Below are 14,392 nucleotides of genomic sequence, written 5' to 3' on the forward strand. Positions count from 1 at the left end.
CAGAGCCACATCTTTGACATGAGCATTTTAACATATGAATCTGACAATCCTTTAGTGCATTCAAACATATTTCATATTGATAAAAAAACTCACATTCATAAAAGCCATAAAAAAACGTAAATACTCTCAACTGGTTAATCTGTTGTAAAAACGAAACAAACACTCAATCACTTACCACATGAAGAACAAATAAACCTTTAATAGTAAGCCTTTAGCCTCTTGAAGCTGCAAACACAGCATCCTGCTGAGATAGAGACAGTAGGAACTGCTGATGCTGAAGAATTTGAGATAACGCAACGTGAGGCTGGATGAACACAGCAGGCCAAGCAGCATCAGAGGAGCAGGAAAGCTTGACGTTCCGTATCGGGAGTCTTCTTCAGAAAAAGGGTCCCGAACCGAAACGTCAAGCTTTCCTGCTCCTCTGATGCTGCCTGGCCTGCTGTGTTCTTCCAGCCTCACACTGTGTTATCCAGCTGAGATAAGTGGTTCTGGAATTTTTTTTTAATTGGCCAAACATTTATAATAACCCCAGCCATCACACAAACTCCTGCAAATGTAAACAATGGAGTCCATTGATCACACTGAAACTGAAAAACACCTTACTTGTTTTTAGCTACGGATTGGTGTCTTTTTCATTTTACAGTAGATTGTTGGCCAATACACTTTCCTACAATTTTGAAATGTATTTTTCGATGGAAAAAGTGCTCTCACTCACTTTACATTTAAACAGTACCGCACATTGTAATGCTCTACAAATCATCTCAGAATAGAGCCTTTTAATTTATTATGTTCAAAATACACCTACATTACAATACAGCAGCAAAGAGTGAAATTTCAAATCATCAAAACATTTAGCATTGACCTGCTGAAATGGTTTACCACTTTAGCAGGCTTTCTCCAATACTCACAAACTCTTTAGTGAGTCTTTTTTTTTATGGCTTTCAAAGCTCGCACACTGCACAGAATTGGTTGGGCTGAAGAGGAAATTCAAATTTCCTCATACTAGGGGCCTTGACATCCAGTTTGAGGAGTCATGGCTCAAGCCCCTCCCAAATAATGAAAATAACATGCAACAGTAGCACAAGATCTGCAAAGCACTGCTAGTTTGAAATTAGAACTCTGTTTCAATCAATGCTAGATTTCCAAACCAACCGATGTTGGGCCATTGAACTCATTTATGCTGCATATGTTGTCATGAAAGAATGGTATGACTTGGTGAAGTTCTGGGGTTGGGGCAGCCAATTTTTCCCAGTATCCAACAAAAGCCCATCCAACTCACGGTGCGCAATGTATGTTGTGAAATGCACAAAAGCAAAGTAGAGTGCTGTTGGCTGTGTGCTGTTCACTGCTCTGATTTTGTGTCTGAGATCATGGCCCGTGTGAATCTACCTGCTTGGAAGCCAAACAGTGCTGCTCAGAATCTTCCATTGGCTGGTCAAGTTTATTAAAACGTCTCGAGGAAAGGCATTTCCAGAGACGCTGAGGATTGAGATGCCCTCGCAGTGTTGCAATTCTCTCCACCATCTTTGTTCTTGCATAACATGACACCTCCCGTAAATCGGTGTCCTCTGGGTACTATCCATGCTGCCAACAGACACATTTCCTCCTGATTTCCCCATATTTAAGCAATTGCCAAGATTTAATGGACATCTATTAGATTTACCCTTTATCTCCTTACTCTAAAAAAAACAACTACTCCTCTCTTAGTACTGTAAATGCTGGAAATCTGAAATAAAAACTTTGAGTCATATAAGACCTGAAACTATCACTCCGTTTCTCATGCCACAGATGGTGCGAGATCTGCTGAGTTTCTCCAACACTTTTCATTTTTGTGCCAAGTTTGCTGATCTCCTCACCTATCTGAAGTTAAAATAAAGGTGTCGACCTGGTAAAGCTACCAAACAGGACTTATGTGAGCCAAACAGCAGAAGCAGCAAGTAATAGAGAGCTAAGTGAACACCATACTTGGAAACATCACCACCAACAAGTTGCTCTCTAAGCTACTCATTATCCTACCTTGGAAATATACTGCAGTTCCTTTACTCTCACCAGGTCAAAATCCTGATACTCCCATGTTGCTCTGCCTACAGTACATGTACTGCAATGGCTCAAGAAGACATCTTCCCATCACCTTCTCAAAGGCGAATAGGGATGGGAAATAACTGCTAGGTTAGCAAAACACATGTCCCATGAAAGGAAGAAAAAGTTCCTTATTCCCAATATCGTCAATAATATGCTGAAGGGAATTTATAAAGCAAAAAGTTGACAGAACGTGACATGGTTTCTCGGGTCAAACACAAAGCCAGTTTGATATAATCTGAACACTGTTTTGGCTTTCATTAACAGGGGGATTGACTTTAAGAGTCGTGAGATCTTGTTGCAGCTCTATAAAACTTTGGTTAGACCGCACTTGGAATACTGCGTCCAGTTCTGGGCGCCCTATTATAGGAAAGATGTGGATGCTTTGGAGAGGGTTCAGAGAAGGTTTACCAGGATGCTGCCTGGACTGGAGGGCTTATCTTATGAAGAGAGGTTGACTAAGCTCGGTCTCTTTTCATTGGAGAAAAGGAGGAGGAGAGGGGACCTAATTGAGGTATACAAGATAATGAGAGGCATAGATAGAGTTGATAGCCAGAGACTATTTCCCAGGGCAGAAATGGCTAGCACGAGGGGTCATAGTTTTAAGCTGGTTGGTGGAAAGTATAGAGGGGATGTCAGAGGCAGGTTCTTTACGCAGAGAGTTGTGAGAGCATGGAATGCGTTGCCAGCAGCAGTTGTGGAAGCAAGGTCATTGGGGTCATTTAAGAGACTGCTGGACATGTATATGGTCACAGAAATTTGAGGGTGCATACATGAGGATCAATGGTCGGCACAACATTGTGGGCTGAAGGGCCTGTTCTGTGCTGTACTGTTCTATGTTCTATGTTCTATGTTCTATGATAGCTCACACAACATATAGCACAAAGACCAGTTTCTTGATGAGGCAAATGTCTTTAACTTGACTAACATCATTACTTACTTTGGGATAATATCACAAGATTTTCACACCATGTAGGTTCTGTGTTTAATGTTGTGCATCACATACACATAACTGACTGACTAAACACAATATACTGGCTCCATTGCACATACAGAATAGCTGATAGCATGGTGAGTAATTTTATACTGGAATATCACAAATCACAATGCCTTGTAACTGCCTTCAAGATGTACCACCTGTCTGGTCTATGCAATGATACAACAGCCCTCTTTTTCCCTTTAAAGTAGGGAACATTTTTTTCAATAACATGTACAAGAATGCATATAGATACATTGATTCTACTCATTTAGGTAATGGCTGGGTGCATGTATGATATGGTAGAATTTAACAGAATGCTGAAGAAATGTGTATGTCCTCAATGACTCTTATCAATTTTCACAGATGCACCATAGAAAGCATCCTATTCAGATGCATCACAGCTTGGTATATTAATTTGTCTTCCCAAGACCACTAGAAATCATATAAACCAGCCTCATCCATTGATTCTGTCTATAGTTCCCCTGCCTTGGGAAAGCAGCAAACAGAATCAAAGACCTGATTCTCCTCTCTTTCACCTCTTCCATCAGGCAGAAGTTACAAAAGTTTGAAAACACATACCAACAGATTTAAGAACAGCTTCTTCCCTTCCGTTATCAGACTGCTGAATAGCCTTCTTATGTATTGGAGTTGATCTTTCTCCGCACCTTCTCTGTAGCTGTAACACTACATTCTGCATTCTGTTCTATTACCCTGATGTAATTACATAAGTTATAATTTGCCTGCACTGCACACGAAACAACACTTTTCACAGTATCTTGGTACATGTGACAATAATAAATTAAAATCAGAACCAAAATCAGTTACCATGTCTTGGTGGTTAAGCCTCACTCTACGGTCTGCTGTACGTCATCATGGCTGAAAGTTTATCATCTGAGGAGATGTGTGATTGGTATCTGGTTTGATAATTTTGGTATCCAAGTCATCATCTTGTGTGACAGCTGGTTGATTGCTCATAGATTGGATACTTCACGTATTTCTTCAGTGGATTTGAACAGTGTTCCTTCCTGTGTCATATAACCTAGATTGGACATAATAACGTAGCATTTTTTTCATGAACACATGGGTTTGTACAAAAATCTTGAACTCTTATGCTTTGTCCTAGTTTGAGGTGGGATAGTGTTCTCCATGTTCATCAATGGTGCCCTTGTGCCATCTTCGCCTCTCTTTCCAACAAGATGTTGTGATGCATACGGTTGAGTGTTGAAGGTGTGAGTGTTAATAACTGCAAGGACCTATCTCCTAACCAGGACAGCTGCTGGTGAGACTGAACAATTGCCTAGAGGGGTAGCACACAGATTTGGCATACCTGTACCTATTTGAAAACCTTGGCCTGTCACTTTACCTTTGACTGTATCAGATTTTCTTCACAATGTATCATAAAATCCCTATAGTGTGGAAACAGAGTACCTTTGGCCCAACAAGTCCACATCCACCCTTGAAGCATCCCGCCCAGACCCATCCCTGTATAACCCACCTAATCTAACATCCCTGAACACTATGAGCAATTTAGCACGGCCAATCCACCTAGCCTGCACATCTTTGGACCATGGGAGGAAACTGGAGCACCCTGAGGAAACCCACGCAGACACGGGGAGAATGTGCAAACTCCGCACAGACAGTCGCCCAAGGGGTAGAATTGAACCCAGGTCCCCGGTGCTGTGAGGCTGCAGTGCTAACCACTAAGCCACTGTGCTGCCCCTATGGTTCCATGAAACTGAGGGTACTGAGGAGACAAGGTAATATTGGCTGTTGCCAAGCAATATCGGCTGAAATTCATTAAATAGGAAGAATATGGGAGTCAATGTGTCAATCGGTATCTTCGTTGCGAAAGGGAGTGTAGCGAAGTAGTCAGTCAGTAGAATGTAATCATGTCCTTGCTCATGGAAAGTATCAGTTGCAATATTACACTATGGCTCAGACAGAATCTCATGTGGGACGAGAGGCTCTTTGTATTATTGGGTTTGATGGAGTTACCATGCTTCACGTGACTTGTTTAATTGAACGATGTTCTTATTTAGTTCTGATGACAGGTCACTGGACTCAAAACAGTCACTTGGTCCTTCTCTCAGCCAGATCTGCTGGGTTTCTCCAGCACAGCCTGGTGTTTGGTCCTTATTTGTGCATTAGAGAGGGTGCAGAAGGGGTTTATGAGAATGATTTCAGTGATGAAGAATTTCAATTATGAAGACAGATTGGAGAAATTGGGATTTGTTTTCCTCAGAGAGGTGAATGGAGAAAGAACATCCAATTTATGTCTTCAAAATCATGAAAAGGAAGAATGTGCAGAGTTATGGAGATAAAATAGGAGAAATGCACTGGATGAGATAACCATTTGGATGGGCCAAATTACTTGCTTCGGCATGGTAATGTTTTGATGGTTCTGAACAAATTGCAGATATAGAGTTATTCTGGTAAGGTGAACTTCTTTTCGTTAATAAACATAACTAAGACAACAGCTAATGCTTTGGTGAATATATTACAGAGGCAGGGTAGAAACGAATGGAGGTTGCACCTGTACAGATGTCTTCACCAGGTCTTGATAGGACAAGGGTTGACTTCAGTAACAAAGTGCTTGCCAACATACACACCACAGACCTACATATAGAGAACAGCTTCTCAGAGATGGGACTATGCATTACTAGCAACCAGCACACCCCAGCAAGGAACAGCACTTTCAGGTCAGGTAATGAAGAAGATGGAGAAACTAAGCTGTAGAACAGCTACCTTGACTTTTTAGAAATAACTTTAACTCAAGAACACATCAAAGGTTTGAAATTACAAAGTACACATTTGGTTCGCCACATGGCAAGTCAAAACTGCAGTGACTTGGCGCAGAGCCCTGAATGCACATTGGCCCAATGTCACACTCTGTGATCTTTCATGTGTACAGTCCCCTTCTGCAGGTAAGCTGTACATGGTAAATTTACTGACAAGCCTGATAGTATCTGTATGGTGCAGTGTGATCATGACAAGAAAAATGAGTCTGTCTTCATACAACTGTACAGCAACCTTTACTAACTATTCACATTACCTACAGAAGTGGGGAGGGAGAACATTCTTACAACCTTTCTCTCGTGCTCTACAGGAGTGAGAAAGTTCATTCCTTTCCGCGTTAGTCATTGAGCATCACTCTAACTAATCATTCTGCATGCTGTGCTCTATAGCCTAGACTGCTAGGACACTAGGTGTTCTTGCACAGTGGATCTCCTTCCACACATTTAACCCCTGGCTGAAGAGTTTTCAGACTCCCTTCCATCCATGAAGTTGACTAAAACCAGCAAGGGGTTTGCTGCTTTTGGCTTTCCCCTCCATTCTCTCTAGTCCCCCGGGATTTGTCTTCTGCTGCTGAATGCTTTCAATGTTCGTGCCATCAGACAGGAAAATCTGACCAAGCAAGGTAAGCCTCCGGGTAGCGAGCTCATTCTGAGGCAACTTTTCCTCACACAGTTCAACACAAACCTTTATTTACTGCTTATACTTGAGCCATAAGCATTTTTAGAGCCGTGTAGGCTCAGTCCAAGTCCCAAGCGTGTCCTCTACCAGAGGCAGGCATTGCTGCTGATATATAATATTCACGAGCTTAAAATGACTTGCCCACCAGCTTAACATGGCTCCTGCTCTGCTCCTAATCTCGCAGTCTTTCGGGAAGGCTGTCGTTTCAGAAATGAGGCAGAGAGGGTATCCTTGCACAAGAGGGAAGCATTTGGGAGGAAGTGAAGTGAATGAACTCTGCTCAAACCCTGCATTATAAGAACACGTCTGGGCCTCTTAACAGCAATGATTCATCCTGTACCACCATTCGGGGCTACAATCCTGAATACTACAGCATTCAGAGTGTTCACTGGGTGTGTATTTTAGTTTGTTATTTTGCACTTAAAACATGCTTTGTTCATTTACCGTGCTCACTTCTCGGTGGAAGTATGGGCCAGATCAGAGGTTTCCTTTGGGCCAGAAGATTCCTACAAACCTTAATTTGCCAATGCCATCTCGAGAGGCTTCCAGTACAAAGCAGTCTACCTGATGGACTTCCTGTCTCCCACCTTAAACATAGTTGCATGCTGGCACTGGTTGGTGTTGATCACAGGTTGCACTGCAGTAACTTGTTAATCTACTGTCATCACCGCCTCCCAAACACACAAGGCCCCCTTCAAGCCCCACAACACTCTGATTGGAAAATAAACAGCCACCCCTTTGTTATCTCATCAAACTCCTGTCCCAATGGTACAAAGGGAGCACCCTCTCCACGAACACTTGCAGAGATTCAAGCTGAAGGCTCATCAGCTACTTTCCCCAGGACAGCTAGGGTTGGGGAGTAAACGCTGGCCTTGCTAATGACACTGGTAGGTGACACAAGACAGCAGGACTAGCCTTTTCAGTGTGAAACCTTATTTTTCGGTGCGACTATTAAAAACATTACTTTCTTTGCACAAATGAGATATTATCTCTTTGATGAAATACAATCACTGAAACTCGTTAAAGTAAATTTAAACAACATTAGTTTACTTTAAAGGCTTTGTTTTCCATTTCAGGGGAATTTCTGCTCATTCCAGATCCAGGTACCTATGAGACTGTGGGCAATCTTGTAAACTGCGTGAAGATAGGGGCTAAGATGGAAGAACAGCCAAGATTCCAAAACAAGGTGAAAATTTCTTTGGCCGATGGCACCGTTCTTGGGAAAGGTGAAGAATTAGCATTACTTGGAATGGAAGAAGGAGTCCATGGGAAGATGCTGAAATGTCAGCTCATTCAAAGGGAAAAACATCCAGTTGTACATCTGCCAATGAATTGCAGAGGGGTGTTCCAGGAGTGTCACGATGACAATTACTACACACTTGATCAAATACTCAAATGGAAGATTGCGGTGGGCCGCAGCCGTATTGTAAAGCCAGTGACAGGCGCCCCAGCATTCAAAGAACATTTCTCCATCTTCCCAAAAAATTTCAGCGGCCAGTTACTCCTTCAACCCAGCTATAGCATCAAAGCAATACTCTCAGGTAGGAGACTGTGTGCCATCATTCTGTGCGCAGTCTAAATATTCCGATCAACTTAAAACCTGAAATGGGCCTTATCAATCACACTAATAAAAAGAACTCCCAATTTGCCAAAAGTCATCATTTTAGTCTGATTGTACTTGATTATCTCTGCAAATTAAGGCATGTGGTGAGAGTGACTCTGGAAGAACACAGAGCATTTATTTGCTGCTTTGCATGTCTGCAATAAGTTTTCTTCAATACTATGCACAGTGTTGGTCACCTTGATTGAGGAATGATGGCAATGCTCTGGAGATAGTTCACACAAGATTTGCAAGATTAATGCAGCTAATGGGTGGGTTAACTTGTCAGGGCAGGTTGAACAGGTTAGGTTTATATCCAATGGAATTTAAAAGAGTAGACAATGACTTGATTGATATAGATAAAGATCCTGAGAGATCTTAACAGGGCCGGTTTGGAAAGGATTCCTCCTCTTGTGGCAGAAGATAGAACTTTGGGTCACTGTTTAAAAATCAGTTTTCACACTGTTAAAACACACAGTGAGGTGAATTAACTTTCTCTGTGGGTTTTTGGAACTGTCCTCTTGAAGGAGAGAGGTGGAAGCAGATTCTGTGAGTATTTTTAAGGTAGACAGTGTGAGATTTTTCTCAAGCAAGTGGGTGAAAGGTTACCAGAGGTGGGTGGGAATGTGGATTTGAGGTTACAATCAGATCAGCCATAATCTTACTGAATGGCAGGGCAGGCTCAAGGGGCTAAACATTACATCTTGTTTCTTCACCTGCATCATGAATCCGAAGGTTTGAGTTCAAGTATTACCTGCCCCAGATCGCTTTCCTGAGCAGATTCATTCAGACAGAAGGTGGTGATGGGTTGTTGCTTTTCACACTGGTGTCCTGCGGCCAGTGGTGTGCTGCAGGAATAGGTGTTGGGTCCATTGTCCATTGTAGTTTATACAAATGATTTGGAGGTGTATAAGGGAGGTATGGTTCATAAACTTACAGATGACACTAAAATTGGTGGTGTAGTGGATTAGGGTTACCTCATAAAACAACGGGACACTGATCAGATGGGCCAAGTAGTGGCAGATGGAGTTTAATCTAGACAAATGTGAGGTGCTATGTTTTGATAGGGCATATCATGCAGGGCTTATACACTTAATGGTGAGGTCCTGGGGCGTGTTGCCGACCAAAGTGATCTTGGAGTGCAAGTTCATAGTTCCTTGAACGTGGAGTCTCAGGTAGACAAGGTATGAAAAAGATGTTTGTACATTTGCCTTTATTGGTCAGTTCATTGAGTATAAGCGTTGGAAGGTCATGCCGCAGCTGTACAGGATGTTGGTTGGGCCACTTTTGGAATACTGCGTCCAATTCTCGTCTCCTTCCTATAGGAAAGATGTTGTTAAACTTGAAAGAATTCACAAAAGGTTTACAATGATGTTGCTGGGGTTGGAGGGTTTGAGCTGTAGGAAGAAGCTGAATAGGCTGGGGCTATTTTCTGTGGAAAGTCTGAGGCTGAGGGGTGACCTTATAGAGATTTGTAAAATCTTGAGGGGCATGGATAGAGTGAAAAGTCAAGGTCTTTTCCCCAGGACAGGGGACTCCAAATCTACAGGGCATTGGTTTAAGGTGAGAGGGGAAAGATTTAAAAGGAACCTAAGAGTCAACTTTTTCACAAAGAGGGTGGTGCATGTCAGGAATGAACTGCTAGAGGAAGTACTGGAGGCTGGCACAATTACAACATTTAAGGGCATCTGGATGAGTATATGAAAGGGAAGGGTTTAAACGGATATGGGCCAAATGCTGGCAAATGAGAGTCGAATAATTTGGGCTATCTGGTCGGCATGGATGAGTTGGATAGAAGGGTCTTTCCATACTACACATCTCTATGACTCTTAAGATTAAGAAGACTACTGTTAGAAGTATTCCAAATCATGAAGGATCTAGACAGAGAGAATCCAGAACTAAAGGCCATAAATTTGAGGTGAAAGGTGAAATAAGCCATACAGTGACATTGGAAAACCTTTCTACGCAGTGTGAATACCTTCAAAGGAAAGTAGAGTTGGAATTGGTGTTAAGGGCAAAGTTGGGCTCTTTGGGACAAGGGTTGTGGAGAGAAAGCTAGAATATGGCATTGAGATCGAGAATCAGCCATGATCCTATTGAGTGACAGTGCATGCTCAAGGGGCTGAATGGCCTCCTCCTGCTCAGTTTCCGTATTTTTATTTCTTGGCCAAAAAACAGTAAAAACTGAGATGCTGTACTTCTGAAACAGTGCATTTCTACCTGGGATAACTTTCAAAATAAAATGCATCACTGAGTATAAAAGAAATGGAAGAAAATATTTAAAAACTACTATTCACCTCTACTAAACAGTACTGTGACACTGATAACCACTGCAACGACTGCCCTGAGAGCCCCGACAAATCTGCATCTACAAACAGATTGTTAAAACTTCACGGAGCTCCGCTAAAGCATGTTTCAAACAATTTTCAAATCTTCGTTATCCTTTGCTTGCTGTGATCTGCCTGTACCCCTAGTAAACAAAGCTGTTCACTGTATTTCGGGCCACATGACAAATCAATCAATCAATCTAGCTCCATCTGGTGGCAGTGGTTAACCAGTGCAGCCGGACTGGGCTACCTGCAATGACTGGCTATTACCACTAGATGGAGGCTAGAACATCAATCCAAACTTAGGAGGAAGGACCATCCAGAAGAGAGTAGTTAGGAGTATGGAAAGCATGACTGGAGGGCATTGGAAGAATATTTGAGTAGAACCTGTGTGTAGAGGTATGGGGAAAAGGCAGGAGAATGGCACAAAGTCATGATGCTGATTTGAACAGCCAGTGCAGACTGGATAGACTGAAAGCCCTCCTTCTGGATTGTAATACTTTTGTCTTCTGTGTTTGTATGTGGCTACCCTCTCTCCAAAGGCTGTTCCGCTCACAGCTACATCCTCTGAAACACTGGTGGGGGAATCGAGATTCCTGCCATACCAGAATTAAATTTCATGTCCAAAATTTTCCACGAAGTGATGGTAAACCGGGCATAACCCCAGCTGGTGGCAATGAATGTGGGCACTTCATGAAGATTGTAAGGCACAGGGAAAACTATTCCCAACTTAGCACAAACTGGTGTAAAATTAAGAGCTTCACCAGAAAACACATGGGGATCACTGACACAAGAAACAAAAATGCAACTGAATCACTTTCCGAGGTCTGAATTGAGACTCACATTCACCTCTGGGGATAAACAGAAAGAGCATGATTTTTATCTGAAATGAGTTGTACCTCATTTGAATATACTTTGTCACAGACTCTCGTATCTAAAGTAGAAAACTGTTGCATTCCCCAATAATAACATCAGTTCCATGAGCACAAAATATTCTTTAAATAACAAATGTTGTAACAAACCGAGAAAGGTGGTCTGACCATCACTAACAATGAAAGTTCAGGACATTATTAGATCCAAGGAGGAGGTATACAAATTGACTATAACAAGTACAACAGACGATCGTGTAAAATTCAAGTGCAGATGTTTAGGGGCATGGATAGCGAACTGGCTGACAGACAGGAACAGAGAGCAGGAATAAATGGGTCTTTGTCCAGGTGGCAGGCAGTGACTAATGGAATACTGCAACGGTCAGAGCTTGAACCTCAGTGATTCACAATATCTATTAATGATTTAGTGAACGGAACTAAATGTAATAGTGCCAAGTTTGCAGACAACACAAAGTTAGGTGGAATGGCGGATCAGTTGATGGGGAAAAAGCAGGAACAAGGCAGAGTTGAATGATCAGCCATGATCATACTGAAAGCAGAAAAGGATCAAGGGGCTGAATGGCCCACTCCTGTTCCTTTTTGCCATGTTTCTATGTTCCGAAAATTAAAGTTTTTCATGACAAATCTGCATCTACAAACAGATTGTTAAAATTTCATAAAAAAAGAAAGAACTGTGGATGCTGTAAATCAGGAAACAAAACAGAAGTTGCTGGAAAAGCTCAGCAGGTCTGGCTGCATCTGTGAAGGAAAAAGCATAGTTAACATTTCGGGTCCAGGGACCCTTCCTGATCTGAAACATTAACTTTTTTTTCACAAATGCTAGCAGACCTCCTGAGCTTTTCCAGCAATTTCTGTTTTGTTTCCTGTTAAAACTTCTTGGTATTTCAAACAATTTTCAAGTCTTTGTTGTCAATAACGTGAATTAAAATTCTACGGTTTCTCTTTTGTAATCTGAGTGTGTTTCCTGGCCAGGAGAAGTCGAAACTCTGATCCCAGCACAACTGGATTTTGAAATAGTCGATATCACTGATATGGTGAAGAACCCTATTGTTGGAACCACTTATCTGGAAGATATTTACACAATGGCAAATGACAAGTTTCCTCTGACTGTTCAAGTTGCAGACATCATGGGCAAAAGCTGTCGCCTTAACATGAAGGACAAATGTAACTCCACATACCTTGAAGCTGGACAGTACCTCACAATCTTGGGACGAGTAGAGATGAAAAAATACCTGGCCACTGAAGTTTCTCAACACCCAGCCAGAAAACATTTCCTCATTCCACAGAACTACAGTGCTTTATTTCAGAGGATTCCGAGAACATTCCAAACAGTTTATGACTTGGAACTTGCAAGGAAGGCGAGTGGAATGATTGAAGTTATTGCTACACAAAGTTATATTGCAGATCTCGAAGGATTGTCTTCATTTGTAACAGGAGATGGATTCCGCACAGTCAAGCCTGCAAATGTTTCTACACTTGCTGGGATGCAACCACAAATCATACCCGTTTTAATATGCAAGACCGTCTCCACTCGTGATATAGTCGCACTCCCAATGTATGCAGTAGGATCATTCTTGGAAGTTTTAAAAGACAGAGAAGTATTCACCATTGATGAATTGCTTGTCCACCACAAGCCCCCGTGCTGTGTAAAAGTGATTTGTCAAGGCCAGTCGCTTCCAAGCAGACTTCTGTTTGGTATAAATGAGCTCCAGATCGACGGTGAGGTCAACATGAAATATCTCATTGTTAAACGGACTCAGGCTTCAGCTGAACCTTTTGAAATACCTGTTGAACTGGTGAAAGTCATGGTGACCATGGTGAGCCAAGAGTTACCTCCCTGTGGTGAGCAAGTCTTCAATCTGCCATTACCTGCAACAGTTGAAGCTTTATCAGCTGAGGACTATAAGTTGCTTAAAGGCTGTGATGTATGTCCAGCACCTCCTCCACTACCTCCCAAATTCAGGAGTAGGATTCCATCACATCATCAAATGCAAATCCGTCCATTCCCACCCAGAGTGACAGGAGCAACTCTTCTCCTTCCCAATGAGGTAGGTACTGTAAAAAATTATAGTTACATTAGGTGTGGTGTCATAAACTGCACCAGCAATGACTCAGATCTTTAGGTATAAGGTATGATAAACGTACTTCAAATGCTTTGAGGTAGTGAACCTGTTATTTTTTGAGTGTGGTGGGACTTCCAGTATCTATGCTCTAGTGGAGAATTAGTCAATAATGTTTTGAGGATAACTGAAAGTTCCAGATTTTGTTCTTACTTATAATGATGTAAGAAGTATGAGAATGAAGTTGATGTAGGAAGATTAATTTATTTCAAACTAGAAGAGATTTGTGATGGCAGGGTGTGCCATGAGGTCATGCCTTGTTTCTGTTCCATCAAATTCTGATAGTTGGTGGAATCATACAGCATAAACATTCAGTTCATCGAGTCTACCCTGATTAAAGCAACTCTTAATCTATACTAGTCCCACTTTCAAGTACATGGCCCATAGGGTCGAACACTATGACATTTCAAGTGCTCATAAGTAAGGTTTCCTGCCTTATTTTCCTCCCAGCAGTGCATTCCAGACCTCCACCACCTCTAGTTGAAACATTTTATACCTCAAATTCCCTCTAAACCTCCTGCCTGTCACTTTAAAATTATACCCCCTTGTACTTCAGCCATTAACAAAGGGGAGCAGCTGCTTTCTACCCAAACTGTCCATGCCCCTCATAATTTTGGACACCTCACTCAACCAACCCTGAAGTTTGTGTTTCTGCATTTGGTGTTCACAGTTACAAGGAGGTGAGGTCAAGATCAGTGTGACTGGTCTGGAGGTGGCAATCAGAGTGTGCTAGCTTGAACAATGATATGAAGGATTGCAGGACTGTCGAGAGTTAGACAATAAAAGAGATTGTTCACCTGTATAGCTCTTGGATCATCTTTTTCCTGAAGGCTCTGGCAGCTCAAGGTAGTCAATGCCTTTCCAGCCCTGCCTCTTCTCCCTCCATTTCTTACTGTTGCAGTATAGCAAGCAATACTAGATTT

General features: G+C 42.1%; 1 protein-coding gene across 4 annotated transcripts in view; it reads left to right on the forward strand.

Moving 5' to 3' along the window:
• LOC125451428 (protein THEMIS3-like) overlaps positions 1 to 14,392 on the forward strand; it is a 41,849-nt gene that overhangs the window by 24,882 nt on the left and 2,575 nt on the right. For all 4 annotated transcript variants that reach the window (XM_048528489.2, XM_048528490.2, XM_048528491.2 and 1 more), the window contains 2 exons: positions 7,609 to 8,073; positions 12,322 to 13,397. In XM_048528489.2, coding sequence (XP_048384446.1) covers positions 7,609 to 8,073; positions 12,322 to 13,397 — 1,541 coding nt within the window. The remainder of the gene's footprint in view (positions 1 to 7,608; positions 8,074 to 12,321; positions 13,398 to 14,392) is intronic.

This window comes from Stegostoma tigrinum, chromosome 5 (assembly GCF_030684315.1).
Source record: "Stegostoma tigrinum isolate sSteTig4 chromosome 5, sSteTig4.hap1, whole genome shotgun sequence".
NCBI lineage: Eukaryota > Metazoa > Chordata > Chondrichthyes > Orectolobiformes > Stegostomatidae > Stegostoma > Stegostoma tigrinum.